This window comes from Spermophilus citellus (genome assembly GCF_964194105.1).
Source record: "Spermophilus citellus genome assembly, chromosome: 15".
In the NCBI taxonomy this organism is placed as follows: Eukaryota; Metazoa; Chordata; class Mammalia; order Rodentia; family Sciuridae; genus Spermophilus; species Spermophilus citellus.
The window spans coordinates 97001031-97023796 of NC_138195.1; the positions used below are offsets into that span (position 1 = coordinate 97001031).

The 22766-nt window shown below is 50.9% G+C and overlaps 1 protein-coding gene across 8 annotated transcripts in view; it reads left to right on the forward strand.

Moving 5' to 3' along the window:
- INPP5A (inositol polyphosphate-5-phosphatase A) overlaps positions 1-22766 on the forward strand; it is a 175029-nt gene that overhangs the window by 91257 nt on the left and 61006 nt on the right. For all 8 annotated transcript variants that reach the window (XR_014018879.1, XR_014018880.1, XR_014018881.1 and 5 more), the window contains 2 exons: positions 13235-13298; positions 20621-20724. Coding sequence is in view for 4 of the 8 variants with exons in the window: in XM_081266977.1 (XP_081123103.1) it covers positions 13235-13298; positions 20621-20724 (168 nt within the window). In the remaining 4 variants the exon portion in view is untranslated. The remainder of the gene's footprint in view (positions 1-13234; positions 13299-20620; positions 20725-22766) is intronic.

The following is a 22766-nucleotide window of genomic DNA, read 5'->3' on the forward strand; positions in this document are numbered from 1 at the left end:
TCCGTTTGTCACTTGCCTGCCAGGCCCTGACCAGTAAGCAAGGATGCTGTCAGCCTCCCACACCAAAGTGACAGTGCAGTCTAAGGGCCCACTGGCCCTCCAGGAGGCCCTGCAGCCTTTCCCTGTGTCAGAGCACGTTAGCAGCAGCAACCCGCCAGCACTGTCCTCTTCTCCTGCCTGCACCTCCCCCTCTGCCTGTCCTGTGGAGACTGATGTCCCAGCATGTCTGTGTCTCTTAAAGGAGATGATAGATGCTCCTGAGGTCAGGACAGCAGTGCTGGAGTGCAGAGCACCAGCAACAGACTGCTTGACGGGCGTCCCTCGCCTTGGTCTTTGTCAGCAAGGTCTAATTTATAACAAGGCCATTAGAAGGAGGTACTGTCATGGACATCTTTCCCATAAGGGTTCTTTGTGATTTGGCCTCAGAAAAGTGGTGAAGAAGAAAGGTCTTCTTGCAGGTGGTGGGAGGCACCAAGTGGTTCCTACCACATTTCTCCCCCGCCTGAACAGGAGCTCCCTTGTCTGCTAGGAGGGGCTCATCTTTTCTTTCTGGTTGGGGCAGTAGGCTGTGCTGTGGCCAGTTAATGCTCTTGGTCTGTGGCCTCTCCCAGTGACCCTTAGCACCCCAGGGGGAGTCTGGCCACAGGGAATTCTGCAGCCAGCAGAGACACTCCTAGGAGTAAAGGCTAGACAGGCCGGAGAGGCTCTCTTCCAGCAGATCACGAAGAGACAGTGAATGCTGAGGGGTGTCCTTCAAACAGGGACACTTATCCTTGACGTGGTCAGAGGTAGAAAGGAGAGAAGAGCACGGAAATGGGAAAGTGGAGTGAAATAAGGGAGCCTCGGGGTGTAACACACAGCAGCTCCTGCAGCGGAAGGAAAAGCAGTGGGGCGCACAGTGGGTGTGGTCAGGCGCAGCCCTGGGAGAGCCAGAGAGCTTGCAGAGCAATGTGGACTTCAGGGCAGTCCTGCCGTCCTGGCCTTTCCTCGCGTGGGGAGCCAATCTAGGTTATGTGAAACACAAGTGGACGGCGATTCCCCATATAATTGGAATTTAAAGTCACTTAAGCTTTTGGTAGTGTTTTATGTTTCCTGAGCTTTTCTAGTGGTGGGAGGTATTTTGTCATCAGCTTTTGTTCTGTGTTGGCCATCTCTGAAAGGGCACTGTACTTTAATTATCTTAACGTTTATAATGCACGTAACCTACTTCTGCAGAACACCCGTAAGAATAAAACTGTAATGGAAAAGCTAATGATTTTTAGAAGACAAAAGGTAAGTTGGAGCCACTTTAATGATGATGCAAACTCTCTGCATAATTTAATTGGCATGAAAGTTTATTGATTTATTTTTGTAATCATTTAGATGTTGAAAATATAGCTTCATAAATTTAATAATTAAAACTAGATATTATTTTAAGATTGATATTTTTTCCCATTATCGAAATTTTCAATTTGCAAAATATATATTATGAAAAAGTAGCATTCAGATTGTACGTGAATCTCATTTGAGAGGCAAGCGCCTAGGTGAGGTCATTGAAGACAGACTTGGAGTGCCTGTATGGAATTCCACGTCCTTGCTCAGCTTCATTTTCATTACCTAGGCAAAGGAATTCTGGTTTGCGGGTGGGAGGTGGGTGGCTCCGGAATTTAGGGAGCTTGTTGCCCGCCCATCTGCAGTGGACATGAGCAGGGAGTTGTCTTGCTGCTCTGCTCCGGAGACAGATGGAAACAGGTCGACATGCCAGGATTCCCCTCTCCAAGATCTGCCAGGGTAGCCTCTGAACAGGCCCCTGTTGGCTCCATGCTGATTAAGTCAGCCAGCCTGGGGCCCGGGGCCCTCTGCAGTGCTTATGCAGTGCCTTCTGGGTTGTCAGAGGGCTGGTCCTGGGGGCCACCCACCCTGCCCAGGCCAGGTGCCTGGTGGAGTGGGCCCCACCATCCCTATGAGTGTCCGTTGCCCATCCACTTGGGCAGCAAGGCACCATGTGTGGTTCTCCAGGGCTTGGGCAGGGGCTCTGCCACCACTGTGACATGTGTGAAGTGGTCAGTCTCTTTGGATTGCCTGGGCGGGGCCACACAGTGAGCCCTGGGGCCCGGTTTCATCCCTGTGCCCTTAACCTGACAGTCGCACTGTGCACCTGGGGTCACCCCCTCTACTCGTCTCTAGGATGCTACCTGCTCTTGGTTCCTGATCCTCCCCTGCTATTCCTCATTCCCCCAGACACCCTGTCCCCTTGATGACTTGTCCCTCCTGTCTACCCTTATCACCTGTCTGCTCCTTGTCCCCCTAAGCACTCTGTTCCCTCTACTTCCTCTTGTCCTCTCTAACCTCCTCTGGCCCCCACTGATGGCTCCTTGTCCCTTGGCTGCTCCTTTTCTCTTGAAACATTCTTTGTCTCATCAACTGTCTTCTGTCTCCCTGACCACTCCTCGTCCCCCTTTTGCCCCTTGTTTCCGCTGACTGGTAGCTTCTTCTCTGTCTACTTCAAGCACCTCTCTACTGATGGCCAGGTCTAGACCCTTGCCCTGTCCTTTTCTCTGGCTCCAGCCCCTCCGTAAACTCATCATTCTATGGTTCTGAGGACTGTCCAGGCCTCTGACCTGACCTCTTGACCTGTGCATCCAGCCATCTTGGAAGCTCCCTGTGGTGTCTTGAGTGTTTGGCCCCAGCTCTTCTGGGCTGGATGCCTATTTGAGCTCCCTCCATCCTGAGCATGGTGGTGCCCACTTGGTTTCCCGAGTCCTTCCTCACTCATGTGCCTCTGCCAGCTTGGGCTCTGTCTGTTGCCACCGATGTGTCTGAGATGCCTGAGACTGTGAATGCTGGTGGGGCCGAGGGATTGTGCTTCCACAGGGAAGGGCATGGCCTTTGCACACTAGTTGTGGCCTTCTCTGTAGGGGGTTCTGCAGCTTGGTTGAGGCACCTGTGGGACTGCAGTCCTTCCTGACAGCTGGATCTCAGGGCCTGTTAGGGGGACCACCTGGCGGTGCTCCTGGCTGTGTTCCTGCCACGTTCACCGCGGCAGGGAGGATGTCAACAGGCGTGTGTGAGGTATTGAGTGGCTGCTGTGAGCACTGCTTACCCTTGCTGTCAGGACGACTTGTGCTTTGCCCTGGCAGACAGGCCCTGCCCTTCCTGGGCTACTTAATTGGGGACACAACAACCAGGAGCTGTGACAGGGTTCAGCACCCCGTGTACACATGCCAGCTCCCATGGTGCACGCTTTATAAAATGCTCTTTAATTCAGGGACGGAATATCATTAACTTTGTAAGTGGATGAATACAGTGGACAACCAATTTAATTAACTGCTCATGTCGGCCGTTGGACGGGAGGTGGAATGAGATTACGTGTGCATCTGGTAGGCTGGCGGCCAGGCTGGGACTGGCTGGGTGCTGAGGGTCAGGCAGGGGCCTGCCCTGTGCCGTCATCTCCTGTCCATCCTGGGAGTTGGACTGGGAAGGGCAGTGCTGTGAGTGTGCCTGCCTTCCCTCTGTAGTGGTGACTGGCTTCTGGAGGGGGCACCTTGTGAGTGGGGCTTGCTGCATTCAGCTCTGGGTGGCACTGGGGAACGGGAAGTTACATGGCCTCCTCCTGGCCGTCGACAAGCTTGTGACACAGGGAAAAGCCAACGAAGCTCTGTTGACTTACGTAGAAGCTTTGTTTAATTTATTATTGGTTATAATCTATTGAATGTAATAGTAACTTTGCTTTGATTTATTACTCGATGTGTTTAGGGGCTTACATTGGTGGTACATTGAAGAAAGTTGCGTGTTTTGATCTCCTCAGCTTCAGAAGCGCTGTGAAGCTGCGTCAGGTTGTGTTTTTCAGCTAAGTGAGCCGGTGTGCGTGCTGGCCATAGCTGCTTAGCCAGCCGCTCTCCGAGTTTAGTGCAGTTGCTGTCGTGAGCTGAGCACTGTGCTGGGGGCTCATGCCTGTTCCTGCCCCGTAGGAACTCCCTCCCCTGTGAGGAGAAAGAGGAGAGCACACAGGCAGCTCCAGTGGGCAGCACCTTGAAGGTGGGCCAGGCCTGCTGGAGTCTCTGCAGGGAGCACTCAGGGAAGACTGCTTGGAAGAGCCAGATTTCATGGGGGCTCATGTGATAAGCCTATAAGAAGGGAAGGAAAAACACATCACTGCTTCAGTGCAGAAGAATCTGTTCTACTCCGGGGCACAGTAACCAGTGTGGCTGGAGCTTTGTGAGCTGGGAGGTGTGGGAACCTCTGCAAGCCACTGGGGACTGGAGCGTTAGAGCAGTGGCAGGAACAGATACGTATTTGTAAAAGCCGAGAAGAGATCTGGGGGAATAGCAGTCGAAGAAGCAGGTTCCATTTGGGAGATGGCAGTGGCCTGATCTGGCTTTGGAGAGAATGGAAGTTGGAGATGGGTAGTTGTGTGTAGTTCATAGAATGTGCAGTGGGTGTTTGGGGGAGAGGCATGTTGGTGGGATGATGCTGGAGGAACTGGAGAGATCTGTGGTTTTCTGTGGGAGCAGGAAAGGAGTGAGAGCTGGCAGACCTCCTGAGTTGGGGAGGACTAGACTTAGGAGAGATCAAGGTGGGGACTGTGCAGCTGCCTGGACCAGTGATGCTGGAGTTGGAGGAAACACTAGCACAGTGCGTGTGAGAGCTCCAGAGGGAGGGAAGGAGGAGGGAAGAAGCTTCTTGGGGTGCACTCCCTGGATAGTATGATGGTGTCACTTGGAGAGAAGAAAGAAGAGGTCCTTTGCTGTTGAGAAGCCTCACGACCCTGACCAGCCAATGTCCAGGAGTATTCTCTGGCCCTCTGTGGCTTCACAGCATTAGTTAGCCCTATTCTGTCTTTGCACACGCTCCCCATTGCCTCAACCTTGTGCTGACATGATGCCCAGGGCTTAGGCCAGAGGCCTGGACCTAAACTTGTCCCCCAGCATCCTCATGGTTTCAGGTATCAACCTTTAAAGACAGCTCAGAAATGTCCACTTTTACCCACCCATTGTCCTTGAACTCCAGACTCCAGTCCAACTGTCTGGGTTGGATTGGTGCCCGTGGGAATCTCAGCCTAACAGTTCTGTCCCAGGCTCCTCGTTCCCCACAACCTTGCTTCTCCTGAAGTTTCTTCCAGCTCCGAAAATGGCAGCTCCTCCCCAGCTCCTCTGACCAGAGCACAGGAGCATTTTGGCTCCCTTTCTTTCACACCCTACTCAGTTTATGAGCAAACTGTGTTCAGATATATTCCCACCCCAGCCCCTTCTTGCAGATGCGGCAGGCATCCTGGACCTAGTTCTTGCTGCCCCTCTGGATGCATGTGTGCCCCCCCCTGCCCCCTCACAGCTCTCTCAGTGTGGAGGTGGCCCTTCAGCAGAGAGCCAGCGTTCCCCTGCAGTGCCTCGGGGCAAAAGAGCCAAAGGGAGAGGAAGGCCAAGGATGATAAAGAGGGACGACTGAGGCAGACAGTCCTCACAGGATCAGAGGAACTGTGGTGGCTAGAACTAGAGGGCAGCTTCATGGTCACTGAAGAGGAGGTCAGCACGCAGTCAGTAGCATTCTTGTCCAGTAGCAGCAACAGCTGAAAATGCTTGTTTTTGAAAGGTACATTCTGTAATAGCCATGGAAACTAAAAGATACCTAAGATTAAATCTAATAAAAGGTTAGAAGACCTTTATGGAGAAAATTGTTAACGTTTATTAGAAGCCATTTTAAAAGATTTCAGTGTGGATGAAGACGGAGGATGTTATAACAGCAAGGACCCAGAGACATCGGCACCAGCTCCAGCCAGTCTGTAAGGCTGTTCATGGTGCTCACACCAGCCGCCAAACCTTGGGTTCCACCTGCAGATGAGAGCCATAGAGAAAAGCCAGTGAGGGACCACCTACCAGTCGCCACGACTACCCAGCAAAGCAGCGGAGAGCACGGTTGGAGCAGAGCACAGGGCCGAGAGCCAGGGCCCATGGCACAGGCCCGTGTGTGAAGGAGGCAACCTGGACAGCGGGGAACTCTGGCCCAGTGCCGTCCCCTTCACCACAAATGAGGGCATGGAAGGACATGGCCCTGCACTTTTCAGAGTGAACACAGGACGTAGCCGGTGGAGTTGGAGGAAGGAAGTCTTCAGATGAGACAGAGGCAAAAACCACAAGAAGTGTATTGATTGATTAACTTCAGGAGCAAAAGCTTCCATCAGTGAAAGGTACCATAAGAATACTCATGAGGCAAAGGCTCCGAGGAGTTTTTGTAATTCAGATTACAAAAAATTCAGATTATTGTTTTTGAAAGGTACATTCTGTAATAGCCATTGTCAGATAATAGACAATCCAAGGTTATATTTAAATGTTAAGAAACATGTTAGTTGAGGAAAAGAGGAGTTGAGATGCTATGCACCTGCACCTAGAACAGAACAGCCAGAGTGTGGGTGGGGGGTATTTGTAGTGTGTGTGTGTGTGGGGGGGGGGGGTCAGATGGGTCGACCAAGGACAGGACAGTCCCTTCCAACATGGTGCTAAAGAAACTGGATGCCCAAGTGCAAAGGAGGGTGTTGGGTTCTTGTACAACACACCATAAAGTTGGGAGGGATAAGAGACCTCAGGGCTGCACCCAACATCACAAAATTGCTAGAAGGAGAACAGGACTTTCACAGCATTGGATTTGACAATGAGTTTTTAGGTATAACACTATAAAGAACAGTAACAACAACAACAAACAAACAAACAAAAACCAGGCAAACTGGGCTTCATCAAGATTCTTAAAAATTGTGCATCAGAAGCATAAGTTGAATAAAAAAGTAGTCTAGGGCTGGGGACATAGCTCAGTTGGCAGAGTGCTTGCCTTGCAAGCACAAGGCCCTGGGTTCAAACTCCAGCGCGCGCGCGCGCGCGCACACACACACACACACACACACACACACACAAATTCCATAGAATGGGACTGAAGTCAGATGTCTGATAAAAAGTCAATATCCAGGCTATATAGAGAACTCCCAGAACTCAACAATAAAAGGAAAGAACCTGATCCTGATTAAAAACAGACAGGAGACTTGAATAGACATTTCCCCAAAGGAAATAGGCACATAAACACATGAAAAAATGCTCAGCATCACTAATTACTACAGATATGAAAATCAACTTCAGTGAGCTATGATTTTGTCAATTAAAAATAAATTTAAAAACTAATTATACCTGTTGTGATGGCTTCTATTTAAAAAAGAAAGCAGAAAATAGGAAATGTTGATAATGATTAGGAGAAATTGGAAGAGGCCCTTAACCATTATTGGGAATGTAAAATGAGGCAGCCACCGTGGAGAAGAGTATGGCCACTCCTTAAATTTATGGAAGGAATCACCATGTGATCCGGCAATTCCACCTTTGTGTATGTATCCACAGTAACTGAAATCAGGGGCTCAGAGACATCTATCTGTACTCTTTTACAGCAGTGTGGGTCACCACAGCAGAAACGCAGGAGGAACAAGGGTCCATATGTGCATGCATGCACATGCAGAAGGCACACGCCTACAGTGGGATGTCACTCGGCCTGGAGAAGGAAGGAAATCCTTGTCTCCTGCTGTGGCATGGATAAACCTGGAGGATGTGATGCTGAGGGTCAGAGGCAGTCGCAGAAAGACAGATGCTGCAGCAGGCCTGTGCCTAGAAGCAGGAGGTAGAAAGGTGGCTGACAGCACCTGGGAAGAGGGGAGGCCCTGAGCACCTGTGTCACATGTAGAGTTTAGAGTTGGGAAGCTGAGAGGAGCTCTGCAGAGGGGTGTGCTGGTGGCTGTGCAGCATTGCAGGTGTGTTTAACACCATTGGATTGTGCACAGAGAAATGGCTAAGCGGGTAATCATTTATGTGTATTTTACCACAATAAAAAAAATCCTAGACAAAAGGAGGGTAAAATGGTACCTTCTAAAATGGTAGAGCACATGCCTATCATGTACGAGGTCCTGAGTTCCTCCCCAGAACTACAAAAGAAAAAAATAAATTTTCAACAATGTTAGTATAACGAAAATGCAAAATAAAGAATGAGGCATAATTTTGTTACTTCTCCAGTAGCAAAAATCATGAAGCATTTGGCCCATGGGAGGGTCCCTGGCCCTCTGCTGTAGTTCCTCTACCACCCCTGCCCTGGCTGGCTTCCTGGGAGCTCACTGTGGTCATCTCTGCGGTGCTGTTGGTAGTCAGCTGATAGTTCACAGGGACCTAGCTGTTGGTCCATGGCCCTCTTGCTACCGTGGGGTCACACAGATTCTGGGTGGTTTTAGTATCTGAGAGGAAGAGGTCCTCCTGTTCACGCCTCACTGCTGAGTGTTTCGATTTGAGCGTATGAGTTTGCTGTTTCCTGGAAGAGCAAGCCTCCTGTAGAAGGCCCCAGGTTAGCACAGTGCTTTCTTGCTGACCTCAGGGTGGGATACACTGGTGCAGGTTACTGACCGTCTGATGTGCTGCTGGTCAGCAGTGATGGGGGTGCAGCTCATGTGCAGCTTTACATCCTCCCTTGCCCCACAGCCTGCAGCCAGAGCTTGGGCCCACATTCCTCACTGCCTCCTGCTGCGCAGCGTTTGTTCCTAAGTCCTGTTCTGCCCAGGCGTGGGCAGGGGTCTGCCGCAGCAGTTCTGGCTCTGTGTTTGCCAAGTGGGCCTCCTGCTGTCAAACTCGGCTTCCAGAGCTAAAGAGTGCCATGTATGAGCCTTGCCACATCGCTGTGCTCTGACTGAGGTCAGAGACGTGTCTGGGTGGCCTTGCAGCCGCTGCATCTCAGCCAGGAGCCCCACGTTGCTGCTGAGTGCCCTGAGAAGCCTGCTTCGCCCCAAGGAAGTGGCTGCTCAATGTGAGGGGCAGTCCCTGCCATGTGCCAGCTGAGCAGGGAGTCTGGCCCTGAGTGGACAGCCACCAGCCTGCTCCTCAGCACTGTGGGGAGCTCTGGCTCCTGTCACTGCCTCCAGGGGCAACAGGGCCCCTGCCCTGCACCTGCAGTTATGGCAGAGCCAGCAGCAGCTATATGGCTTCTCACTAGTGGAAAATTAAGCCCTCCTGACCATCAGGTTTATCAGTGTATAAGAAGTAATTCAGTTTTTCCTCGCCAAACAGGCCATGACAGGAGTCTGTCTACCTGGGCCATGGTCAGGGCCAGGGTGCTGGCAACTTCCTTCTGGCAGGCCCAAATCACCGTCACACAGACACCCAGTCCCTGGGCCCCTGTTCATATGGACAGAGTGGGTGGACACAGGGAAGTTGGGTTGAACTTCAGTCACTCACTGACTGTGAATTAGTTTCTGTGTCTAAACTGGCAATGTTTTTCCATTTATCTACGGTGAACTTTATGGAGTGACATCAGCTTTAGTCACGTGGTGAGAGGTGTGTGACTGACTGTGTGGCCTTCCTCTCACCTCTTCAGTTCCTCCATCTCAAAAACAGCTCTGGAGAGTGGACACTCTGTTCACCTTGGGCATGGTCTTGGCATTTTTTTCCCTGGGTCCTGGAGGAGCATGGTCACTCTCTCATACCAAGAGGTGGCCTCAACTCGACTTTGCTAAAGAAAGCCACTAAAAGCTGGCTGCTCTCAGGGCCTGCAGTGAAGGTGACTCCTTCCCTGTGAGGATGCTCACCAGGGTGCCTGCTGGCTGGAGAACATGCTGCACCCGGTCCGCCAGCTCAGGACCTATCGGCAGCATGCCATGAGGCAGGCCCTGGAGCCAGGGATGTGGAAACACGCAGGGTCACAGTCACTTCACGGGCCAGGCCTGGGGTCTAGTGTAGGGCCCCACGCACAACCTCCCGTCCTCTGGCTTGTCTGTGAGGCAGAGATCCTGTGCACTGTGTTGGACCAGCTGCTAGAGGAGGTGCTCTGGAACAGTGTAGGCCCACCCACAGGTCACCAGAGGCACCTCTCAGGGCTTCCTTCACTCTGGCTCCTGAACAGAAGATTTTGAAAATCTGTGGGCCCAAGTGGCTTGCAGTTGGTTGGTGGCTAGGATGTGGGGCTGGGGCACTCCTGCCTTCCTCGGGCAGTGTGTGTACATGTGTGTGTACATAGGAGCTCACATCCTGCCCCAGTCCTCCCCAGCTGGAACAGGATGTACACTGCGGCTCAGCTGTGGCTGGTCCCCTTTCCTAGGTCTCAACAAACACTGCATGGCAGTCCAAGCAGCCCCTCACGTCCAGGGCCTTGGGGGCCGGAGAAGAGCCCTGTTGTGCACCTCAGAGTATGTTCTGTTCCATAACAGGAGCTAGCTGCTGTGTCCAAGAGTTTCACGTTGTTCTCTGGTGAGGTGTCCTCTGACCTAACTCAGTCCATCTTTCTGACCCCAGAGGCAAGTGCCTTAGTGGATCTGCTGGTCTCTGACCACAGTGCACAGGAGCCTGGCTGCTACTATATGAATGGAGACAGAGGCAGACACGGGCCAGTGGAAGCTCTGGGTTCTTCCAGAGACAGAGGTGATGTGATGAGCAGGGGACTGGGCAGGAAGATGGGCTGTGGGGTGTGGGTAGAGATGGAAAGAGTGGATGGTGTCCACAGGACTCATAAGAGACTGGATGCCAGGTTCCATGGCGTGCGGCTGAGTGGGAGGGAGGGTGGAACCTGGGGAGCATGATCAAGAGGAGATTTGGGGAGAGGCAGAGGACATAGGTGGTGTGCAGAGAGCCAAGGGTCTAACACTGGGTTTGGCCATCTTGGACCCAGGACAGCAGGTGGCAGTCCACACACATACACAGAGCAACAGAAGCAGGGCACAGCCTCCCGGAGGTGTGGCTTGCACCACGTCAGAGACCAGGGTGCCCTGCCTGTGAGGACTAGATTGGGGTCTCCTGCATTAGTGATCATGAATTTCAGGTGTCTGACAGCTAGAAAAGAAATTTTAAAACCAAATTTTAAAACCAAAATTCAGAAGAATCTGAATTTTGCAGATTGGAGTTTCTACTCACGGACTGTCGGTCTCGTCCTAAAAAGCAGAGGTCAGCGAGGACCTATCTGTATTTCGATCAGGGGCCTCACCAGGGCCTCACCATGCTCACCTGCCCCCCGGCTCTGCAGGGACAGAGTCTGGCAAGTGCAGTGCAGACTTGGCCCTGGACGGAGAATGACATGGCATTTTTCGAGGCAAGAGTTGACTGATTCTAATACTTTTTGTTCATAATTGTTAAAACAAGTTTATTTTCCATCTAAATTTTACATGGTGGTACATTTCACCTTCGTTTACATTGTTAAATATTTGTTTATGTGGAACCAGATCAGAGGATTGTGGAAAGGTAACTGTCTGTCTCCTTGAACATGCACCTCCTTTGGAAGTGCTGGGACCACGAATGCAGGCTTTTGAAGGAGGCTTGCTCTGTGTGCTGCTTGTGAGTTGCCTCTGAGGAGCTGCCATGGGTCCAGGGTGGGATTTTATGGCTGAGGACTATGGGATCTGAAAAGATTTTCTGTATGTTGCCAGATTGCCTTTTTAATAAAAGTTGTCAAGGAGGTAGCACTGAGGCTGGCTCTGGTGTTTCAGGGAGGCCAGGTACAGGGAGTGCTGGGCTTTGCATCTCTCTGTGCACAGTCACCTGGGGAGCCTGTGCTCCTGGCCTGCTGTGCTGCTCTTAGCTGGGCCTGCCAAGCACAGCCTCCTTGGCTCCTTGTGCAGTGGAGACCATACCAGTGGGCTGCAGAGCCATCCAGGGGCCAAAGGGATGTGAGACACTGGCAGGGACCAGGCCAGTGTCACCACATCCCATCCTCCCTTCAAAAGTTCAGAACATGCCCCAACCTGGCCGCTTTACTTCCCACCTGGCTGCCTCCCGGCGCTGGGTGGCTTCAGTAGCCTCCCATGTCACAGGGCAGCCCCTGCAGTCTTTGTCCACAATCACACCCAAGCCAGCTGTGTAAGGCAGCCCATGTCCACAGAGCTGCAGGGCTCAAGTGTGTGGAGGGCTGTGGAAGACACTTGGGGCAAGGGGGAAACCGATTGGTCTTTGATGTCAGGTGGCATGTGGATGCCACTGTCGATTTCTGCACTGAGTGGTACTGTCATGGTCATGGAGGAGAGAGCTCTTGTCAGAGTCCCACATTCTGAGTGGGAGTGAAGTACCATGGGGCCTTTCATTGTTCAGCCAGAAGCAAAGCCCCAGGTATGTGCACGTGTGTGAGGACATACTGCATCCTTGGCCTGCACATTCCCTAATCTGAGGACTGGACTCAAACAAAGTTGAGTTAGAACCAACTCTTCTCCCACATGCAAGGCCCTGTGTGGTCTGGCCATGGTCAGGTTCCCCTGACCAGCATCCTCGTGCCCCATCTTATTAGCTCAGCCCTCTGTGGACTTCTTATGTCTTTTGTGTAGGGTTGAGGGGTCCACAAAAGTAAGCCTTGTTTGTTGAGTTTATAAAAGCAAAATTTAATTGTAAAGGACAAGCCAGTGAGTTCTGACGAATGTGTGCAGTTTTGTAACCACCACTGCAGCCAGTGGTAGAGGTTCCCCAAGGTTCTTGTCAGGATTGATTAATTTAGCAAAAGAAAAATATGTTTATGTACATATATACATGCGTGTGCGTAAATATACATGTATGAACATGCATACACTGTATGTATACATGCATACACATGTATATGTAAAAACAGCAAGCTAAAGTTGAATTTCGGATCAATAGCAGGTAACCTTAGCACAGTGTGCTGTTTCATGGCCAGCCTTGCCCTGTGGGTCTGTCTGCCCAGAACGCAGAATGCCGTGTGGCATGCAGCAGGCATCCGTGATGGCTTATTCAATCCACAGATGGGGCATGTCTGATGGTTGTTGGGCATGGAGTTGCAGGCCAGTCCTGAGGAATGAAGAGGTGAGAGGGAGACAGGGGCTAGACAGATAGAGGCCAGTGCCCAGTGGGTGGGTGTGCAGAGCCCACACCACGTAGGGACAGCTGAGCCAGCCAGGGTTGGAGCTAAGGGTCAGCACTTGGAGACGCCCAGCCCAGCCCAGCCCTGGCCCCAATCTCCCAGTTTAGTTGTGCACCCAAGCCTGGAGGTGGGTTGGGTACTGGCAGGCCCTCAGGGCAAGCCTGTGTGGCAGTGGCCACAACTGAGTCAGAGGTAGTTAACCTGCTGTGGCTTAGTGCCACTGCTTCCCACCCCTGGGGTTCTGGATCAAGCTGAGGACCCTGCACATGCCAGGCAAGAACTCTGCCCCTGAGGTAGACCCCCGCTCCTAGGAATGCCTCCCTCATTGCTCAGCGCCCCACGGAGGCTGGGAATGCTCCCAGCACAGCCTCTGATCTGGCCTTTCTTTTTCCTCTTACAGGCACTAGGAAGCTTTTATTTTCTTCATGAATCCTTAAAGAATATCTACCAGTTTGACTTTAAAGGTAAGAGTCCATTCTGACCTCTGTTGCCTTCTCTGGGTCCCCTCTGCCTGCGTCCTTGTGAGAGGGCCTGTGTGGTCTGGGTTTGGTGTACCACGTAAGCTCCTGGCTGTCCAGCTCATCGGGTCCTGGGCTGCTTCCCCAGCCACCTCTTCTGCTCTGGCTGAGGCCCTGGCTGGGGACCTGGCGTTCCCACAGGAGTCGCAAGGAGAAGGAAATGGTGTTCCTGTTGAGTGTGAGAGATGAAGCAGAATAAGAGGGCCGTGTGCATCAGGAGCAGAAGTGGGCAGCCGGCTGCGGTTGTGCCCATGGAGAATGCTGCCCTCGTTTCAAGACCAGCATCTGTGCCTGCACTCTGAGACGCTCCCGATGACATGCCTGCCACCCTTGTCCTTCCTGAGGCAGAAGGCGGATTTCAGTGTGGGCCCGCCAGATATGGGATACCCATGTCAGTGTCCTGAGCTCCGTGCAGGTCTGCAGTCAGGCACATCACCCCGAGATGTCATTGAGGTTGTGCTAGCCGTGACAACAGCTCATTCTGTCCATGGATTTAGGTGGTGACTTCTGCTTCTCCCCACCAGGCAGGGCCCTGTGCGAGTTCGGGGAGCATTCCTCTGCATTGCTTGAGCTGCAGTCCTTCACTGTCGACAACGGGAAGCTTTGTCACTGCTTGCTGTCGGTAGCTTTTCAGATACTTTTAAATATCAGCACCTGGTGCTCCCATGAGGCGCGTGGTTGGCGAGGGAGCTCTTGGGCCTTTGCCTGTGGCCCTGTAGGCACCATGTCCTCAGTGGCAGATGTTCAGACATAGTGTGTCCTGGGTGAAGCTGAGGGCAGATGGGGGTAGCTCCTGAGAAGGTTGTATGTCAAGCCTCAAGGGATCTCAAACCTGTACAACTTTCTTTTCTTCTTTGTTTTTTTCCCCCAAAGGAGTCTCTATACGTATTTTACTACTAAATGAAATCAATCAGACTAACTTACAGTTTGTTCAGAACTGTAGCATTAGACTGGTGTGTAACTTGAGCAAAGCCTTCCTGAGGGGCTTCCACGTTGTTGGAAGGGCATAAATGAGGTAAGACAGTGGACACGTACTCAGGTGCTTGTGTGATTCCAGGATGGTGTTAGTAGTGCAGATGCTCACAGTGGCAGCCCAGCAGCTGTTGTCACCGACCTGTCAGTGTCACCTGGCATGTGTCTTATGGGGTCACAGGCTGGGGTGAGCATGGCTGCCCCCTGCTCCTCATATCTCTTGTTCTTCTGGCTTTGAGTTACGGTAGAACAATTTAGAATTTGTAAAAAGTTTGAATAAACTTTTAAAAGTAATAGCCTGAATTAAAAAAATAAGGGCCTAGTTGAAATTTAAGGAGTACCCAAAGATACAGAAACGAGGTTGTCTGGACTCCAGTTCTGACCAACATGTGAGCAGTTTGAAAGGCCCGGCTCCTATTCTCAGAGGAAGCTAAACAAACTTCATATAGACAGCCCTTCCCAGATCCACCAGGGGCTGAGAGAACTGGGACATCCCGTGCCCAGGACACACACACACAGGCACAGGGTCATGGCTTCTGAGGAGCAGGAACGGCCCCTGGAGTCTGGCTGTGGGAACTAAGGCTGAGCGTGGACTAGTGTGGGGAGAAAACTCCCGGGACCACACATTGTGGGTTCTGCCACCAGGAGCCCTGCCCTCCACATTCTCATGGTCAAGACCAGGAGGCTCTCTTCTTCTGCACAAGGTCTGCCCTCAAGAGGACTGTGTCACTCGGTCCAATCTTCTGGGAATATCTGTTATAAGAAATGTGTACTGCTTATGAAGGAGATCAGTGGTTTTTGAAAGTGAACTTAAGCTAGACACAGTGGTTTATGGCTGTGATCCCTGCAACTCAAGAGGCTGAGGATTGCAAGTTAAAAGCCAACTTTAGTAAGTTAGGGTTAAGGTCCTACGCAACTTAACAAGACCCTCTCTCAAAATAATTCCTTTAAAAAGCTGGGGATGTGACTCAGTGGTAAAGTGCCCCTTGTACCAAAAAAAAAGAAAAAAAAGAAAAAAAAGAAAACTTTTATTTAAAAGAATGGAACCATATAAAATACTCAATAAAAACCACAGAAGACAGAAGGAGTAGGAGACAAAATGAAACCAAGTATAGAGGCATGAAGAAAAAAGTTACAAATATGGTAGATGTTACTCACTTTAAATGTGAAGGGTCTAAAGGAGATTGTCAGAGGATAAAAGCACCCAGTTGTGTGTTGTATATTAGAAACCCACGTAAGATATAAAGACAAAGATTAAAAGCAAAGAAATAGAGAAAGATACACCATGTTGTTTTAGTCAGCTTTTTCATTGCTGTGACCAAAAGACCTGGCAAGAATAATGTGGAGAGGAAAAGTTCATTTTGGCTCACAGTTTCAGAGGTTCAGTCTGTAGATGATGGACTCTATAGCTCTGGGTCCAAGGTGAGGGAGAATATCATGGCCCGAGGGCATGGGGGAGAAAAGCACCTCAAGACATGGAAAACAGGACACAGAGGGAGCTCCACTCACCAGGGACAAAATATAAACCCCAAAGGTGCAACCCAGTGACCCACTTCCTGCAGCCACACCCTGCCTGCAAACAGTTACCACTCAGTTAATCCCTATCAATGAGTTAACCCACTAATTAGGCTACAACTTTCATAATCTAATAATTTTACCTTTGAAAGTTCTTTCATTGTCTCACACATGAACTTGTGGGGGATACCACATATCCAAATCTTAACAATTCAGCCTATGACCTCCAAAAGCTCATGCCCATCTCACAGTGCAAAATACACTTAGTCCATTTTCAAGAGTTCCAACAGTCTTAACAGTTTTAGCATTGCCCAAAAGTCCTAAGTCCAGAATATCTGACACTCCAGGAAAACTCTTGGGTGCTTTCTCCTGTAAAGATTAAAAAACAAGTTTCATATATTCAGCATATAATAGCACAAAATAAACATTTCTATTCCAGTAGGGGAAAATAGGAGCATAAAAAGAAGAGATGGGACGAAAGAAAGCAAGACCAGAATCTAGCTGGGCAAACAAAAACTATAGTGGCACACCCAGCATCTGGGTTACATAGAATACTGATATTCTCTCCATGATGCTTTTGTATACCTCTTCCTTCTCGCCTCTCTGGTTACAGCTGGACAGCCTCTCTCTTGGCCTGTTTCTGCTCAGAGCTGCAGCTTTCCTTAGCAGATGTCCTATATTACTGGCATCTCTTAATCCCAGGGTTCTCACTGCCATTTCAGCTTCCTTCCTATACCTTCATGCATCACCCTCTCAGGGGTAGCCTGCAGGGACTCCAACCCTGCTACATTTTGCCTGGCCTCTCAGGTTTTCCTTTGAAATCTAGTAGAAGCCCTCATGACCCCCTAACTCCAGCATCCTTCAATGCTGCAGAACCAGCATCAAGTAGTTGACACCAAGGTCTGCCACCATCTCCAGCAGTAGCCAAGCTTCCTGGCTGCAGCAGCCTCTGAGTGCCTCACAATAAAACAACTTCCTGCAAACCCCCTTACTCCCCTACCCCATGCCACAAGCAGGGCACCCTTATGAGCCTGAGATGCTCTCAAGCCATTGTATCTATTGTTTCTGGGTAAAGTACTTAGCATTTCTTTAGTGGTGTTATCAGTTTAACAACCACACCATCCTTAGCCCCAGTTTCACTTGCCAAACTGCAAGTTTCTCAAATCTTTCTGCTTTGCTCTGTACTCCTGATATCACAGTAAACCCGGATAGAAGATGTCAGCAATATCCATTCAGGCTGCCTGAATTCTGTGTTGCTTTGAAATTTCCTCTGCCCAGTTAATTAGTCCATCACCTTTAATGACAGCCTCACAGAAAGTCTCAGGACATGGACAAACTGTAGATAACTTTGTTGCCAGCACATTACTTGAATGATCTCTAGTCCAATTTCCTATAGAATCTTCTTCTTCTGAAACCTCATGAGCCTGGTCTTTATTATCCACAGTCCTGTCAGCATTCTGGTCTTCTGAACTCCCACCAGAATTGCCCATTGAGCTACACTTAGAACATCGGAAAGCTTTTCTAGCTGTGGGGCCAGCATGCATTACCACCTGTTACCGAAACCAGAGGGCCATCCTGAAGGACCACTGCAGACTGTGTCTCTCGTGTTCACACAGTGCAAGTGTTCTCAACAAGATTTTAGGGAATTGAACCCAGGAATGTATTAGAAGGATTTTACACTGTGACTGGGATTCATTCCAGATATTTCAGACTGGCTTGGCATTTGAAAATCAACTAATGTGACCCATCATATCAGCAGGTTGAGGAAGAAGATTATGTGATTACTCAGTAGATACGGAAAAGCATGTGATAGAATATAGCATCCATTCATGATGAAAACTTTGAGCAAACTAGAAATAGATTAAAAACTTGGTTAAAAAGAGAGGAAATGTTTGTAAAAAAAATAAATAAACTACAGCTTTAAAATTAATGAGACATTAGTAAACAAAAAATTTGAGGAAGAGATCAGGAACAAGGCAAGGATGTTCCCTCTCAACCACTATGGCATCCTACTGGAAATCTAAGCTCTTGAAATAAGACGAAAAAGGCAAAAAAGAAAGAAAAAGAAATGAAGGAATATTGGGGTGGGGTAGAGGATAGAGTTGTCTTTGTTCTCAGATGGCATGATTTTCTATTTAGAGAATCCTAAAAAGTCAACAGCGCCTGAGAAGGTTGGTACTTACAAGCAATTATAGCAGTGTTGCAGGATACAGTTAACACAGCTTACTGCTTTCCTACATATCTGCAAATAACAGGCGGAATTTGGAATTAAAAGAACAAACTGTTCACATGAGCACACACTAAAAGTAGTACTTAATAAAACAAAACAAAATATGATTTAAACCAAGATCTCTGTGAGGAAAACTATAAACCTCTAATGAAAGAAATCAAAGGTCTGGGAAAATGGAATTATGCCCTATTCACGTGGTCTGAGTGCTCGTGTGTGCACCACCCCCCATTCGTATATTGAATTCCAAAGTGAAGACATCAGGAGACAGGCCTTTGGGAGGGCCCTGGCCACGAGGGCACAGCCTTTGAAAGAGGCCCAGACCCAGCTTTCCCTTCTAGCATTGGAGGACACTTGCCAGACTCAAGAGTCCACCAACGCTTTCATTCTGGACTTCTAGCCTCTAGAACTGTGAGAAACAAACCATTCACACCCTCCAGGCTGCGGTATGTTGTTGCAGCACCTAAATGGACTCAGAACGATAGGAAGATAAAGTTCTCAAGATTTCAGTTCTTCTCCACTTGATCTATAGGTAAAGCATGAGTTACTTCCTGTAAGTGGACTGCTCATAAAAGTTATGTGGAGAGGGACATCCTCAGAATCTCCAATAGCTTTGAGGAAGGGCCATCAGAAGGCCCATGCCACTGGCTTCCAGATGTCCTCTGCAGTCTTCAGGCAGGTGGTGAGCAGCCTGGAGTGCTGCCCAGCCCCTGGAGGACACGGGAAGGTGGAAGAAGAGTCTGAATTGCTAACTGGTGTAGGGTCTCAGTCTGGAAAAGGAAACCCAATTGGACACTGAAAGACCAGTGGCTGCCTGGGGTAGAGCAGTGAGCCTGTGGCCCAGGGGACGTTTAGGATAGAGATACTGCTTTGCACAACCTATACTGGTGGACACAGGACATTCTTATGCATCTGTCAGAGCCCTTAGAATGTGCAGCAAGAAGAGAGAAGCCCCAAATGGATAGGGGACTTCATTTGTAATAATATGTCCATCCTGGTTCCTCAGTTGCCACCTGCATACCAGTAGAGGAGTTGGGGGGTACACGTGAGAACTATATTGCTCCTTTTTGTGTAAACCTAACAGTTTTCCAAAAACCAGTTTTTTAAACAAGGAAGGCCCTCCCTTTACTCCTGCCCCAGTCTCTTCCCCATCCTCAGAGGAAAGCAAGACAGTCCCTTGCTTCTCCTCTCAAGCACAGTGGCTTCCTACAGCCACCTGAAACACCATGGACCCCACAGCCTGCACCGCCTTCCGTAGCTGCATGCTAGCGTGGTACCTATCCTGCATGTCCATCGTGAGCAGGGTGCTGAGACCTCAGAGGCTGTCATGCTGTGAGAAGCCTTGTACCAGGCATACCTGCAGAGTGTCCCGGTGCAATGGCACTCAGCCCAGCTGGGACCTAGCTGGTGGATCGTTAAGAAGTGCAGCTTTGGTTATGTGGGCAGTCCCCGGTCATGGGTGCAGAATCCCATGTCAGAGAGTGCTTGTGTGTGCTGCTCAGTGCCCTGGCCCAGCCTCTCCCCATCTGAGCTTCTTGGGTCACAGACCCAGGCAGGCCAGGCTCCAGCTTGTCTCCTCAGGCCTGGCTCTCCGTGAGTCAACCCAGAGTGGGCTCAGCCCTGGCTCTTGGCACCACATCCCTCACTCTGCTCCTGTACTGCCCCAAACTGCCATGGTGTGGTTAGCGCTCCGGAAGCCGCAGGTCTTAGCTGCCATTCTGCACATAAGCTGCCAGTACAGCTTGCCACATGTGCCAAAGCTGGAATCCAAGAATCTGTGTGACACCGCAGGAGTGTCGCCCTGAGAGTGCTTGCTCTTGGCCCAGGGGACTTTGGGGTGCCATTTGGGCTGGGCCCTGTCAGGCCCTGCCTTGACTCACAGCAGCCTCTGGACCACGTCCTGCTCTGGCTCCCAGCTGTCTTTCAGAGACTGGCAACTGTCTGCCCCAAGCCCCTGCCTTTGGAGCCATTTGAGAAATGGAGTCAGGCACTTTAGTCACATACCACTGAGGACATGGGGATGTGAGACAGAACCCCGGCCAGCCCCATCCACAGGCCCTGCCAGCCTAGGGAGGCATCGGGAGCCATGTCCCTGGGACTTGAGGGGCTCTGGGCAGCAGCTGGTCAGGCAGGTGCGTCCCTCCCTCCATCTGACATGGAAACTCTTCCCTGGAATATGAGTGATGGGGCTGTGTGTGTGGAGGAAATCGATGTTATTAAATAAATTCATGTGACGGTCTACGTGAATGGTCATTCCACAGCCCTCTTCAATATATTCATGGCTTTAAAAGAGGGTGCCAATTAGCCCCTGTAAATCTACCCGCTGGGAGCTCCTAGGGGATAATGAAGTGGAGTGTCGGGGTCCAGGTCGTGGAGCAGGAATTTACGAGCCACAGGGTGTCCAGAGCAGCTGCCAAGGGTGGGCCTGTCTCCTCCCCACCGAGGACCTGCCTGAATGCCAGGGCTACGCAGCAGGGCACAGCCTGAGTGGCACATGCTGGTTGGATGGGGCCCACGGTGGGGTCATTCACGTCATTCTTCTGGTCTTTTCCAGCTAAGAAGTATAGAAAGGTCACTGGCAAGGAGATCTACTCAGACACCCTGGAGAGCACCCCCATGCTGGAGAAGGAGAAGTTTCCACAGGACTACTTCCCTGAGGTACTGGCTTTCTCAACAGAGCATTTGTTTCTCAGAGTGAGCAAAACAGGAATGAAATTTAGTTACCAACTCATGCTCTGTTGATGGTGACCACAGCCTGCCTTTGCCATTCTCCAGGATTCTGTCCTGGGAGGTTCTGATGCATGTGGGTTGACCTGGCTGTCCTAGATGTGTGTGGAGGGAACCTGTGGATTCCAGTAGCAGATGACTGGTCAATTCTTTGGCACCTCCTTTCCAGGAAAAAAGACCCTCCCCCAAGCATGCAGGAAAGTTACCCAGCCCCCTAGAGAGCATGGAAGCCCAACTGACTGGCAGAAACAGCCTGCACTGTGGCTAGGAGTCACTATGTGCCGGGTCACACGGGGACGTGGTTCGCCTCTCACCTTCCCAGGGCCAGGGGCTGGGACAGGGTCCTCTCACAGACAAGGCCTTGGGCCCGTGTCAGTGGGCAGGAGTGTTGAAGCCAGGTGGCGCTGCTGGGCAGCTAGCCTCCAGCACCAGGACATGCCCAGGGTTGTGCTGCTTCGCACGGAGGGCTGGGAATTAAAACGCCAGGGAGTGGTTTACTGTCTCACTGCCCAGAAGCGCAGAGTCCTGACGCGCTGTGTCCAGCGGGCTTTGGAGCCTTTCCTCTTGTGTGTGGCTGTTATTCGTCTGCAGCTGTTGGCTGTATACACCATGTGGATTCTGCCACTTGGCAACCCTTCCTGAGAGCTGGCATCTTCCGAACCCTCTGAGCCTGTGCAGCTTACCTGCTGATCACTGTGTGTGGCCTTGCCCCGTTATCATCTGTCAGGTCACAGTGGGGTTTCTGTCTGGTGGTCAGAGTGTTTCCAGTCCTGAGGTGGCACTGAGCTCCTTCCCCGATGCCTGCTACCCTCGGCCCGCCCACTCTTACCAGGATGCAGGGACGTGTCCAGGCTTGTCTGCTCAGCCCAAGAAGGCCTTTCTGCAGTTCCTTCTCTGTGAGGGGCTGCACAGCACAGTGGCCGCACTGGCCTGCAGAGCTGATGTTGAGCAAGGCCACAGCTTTATCAACTTGCTTTATGACTATGCCTGAGTGAAGGGATTGTGGCGCCTCATGAAGGATGGGCACTCTGTCACCCTATGACTCGGCTTCCTCATCCATCCTCCGCAGGCCAAGGACATGGTGTCAGTGGGCCAGCCTCCTATGCTCAGCTGGCGCAGGCCTGCCCCCAGGCTCCGCTTCTTTGCCCCCTCTGCACCTAGTGTCTGGGGTTCAGAGAGGAGGGCAGAAAAACTTGGGACCTTCCATGTATCAATACAACATTGCTGTGGGCAAAGCCAGTGGGGACTGCAGTAACCTCAGAGCCTCTGTGGATAGGAAGCCAGTTATAGCCGAGCTCAAGCCTCCATCCGCCCCACACTGGCCCTCAGTCTGGTAGATACCTCTTTGGGGCCGATCCTGACCCAGGTCTCATCTTTGATCAGAACAGACTTGAAGGGTATAAGAGGAAACAGTGGGTTCTGGGGAAGCCAGGGCTGGACCAAGGCCAGGCAGGGTGAACTGAAGGGGGCAGTGTTGGACACAGGGCACAGGCAGTAGTGTAGTGGTGATTCTTGGAGAGGGGTTGGCATTTGAGGTATCCCCAGGCAGCATTTGAGTATCTTTCTTTGCAACTTTGTCTTTTAAATGCTACTTTAAACTGGCTCAAATGTTGATAAGAGGGTGGTGAATCTATAGCAGATCATGGGCCCCTGAAGACAGAGCTGGTGTGAGCCTGTGCCCAAGACCTGCTTCCCATTGTTGCATGTCGTCTCCCAAGAGCCTTGTGCCCATGTCTGTACCGTGTGCTCAGCTCCCACGTGTCCTGGGAGAGTGGTGTTCTCTCCAGGGCCCATCAAGCAGCCTTTTTTCCTGGGAGTGTGCGTGGCCTCACTGGTGCCCGTGATTCCAGTGATTACCTCACTCATGATTTTAGAACCTGGGTTGACAGGTCCTCTTGTCTCACCTTCTGTCCATCCTTGGAGGGTGGGCATGCATCCTGGACTCTGTGAAGTACCACGGTACTCTTATTGAA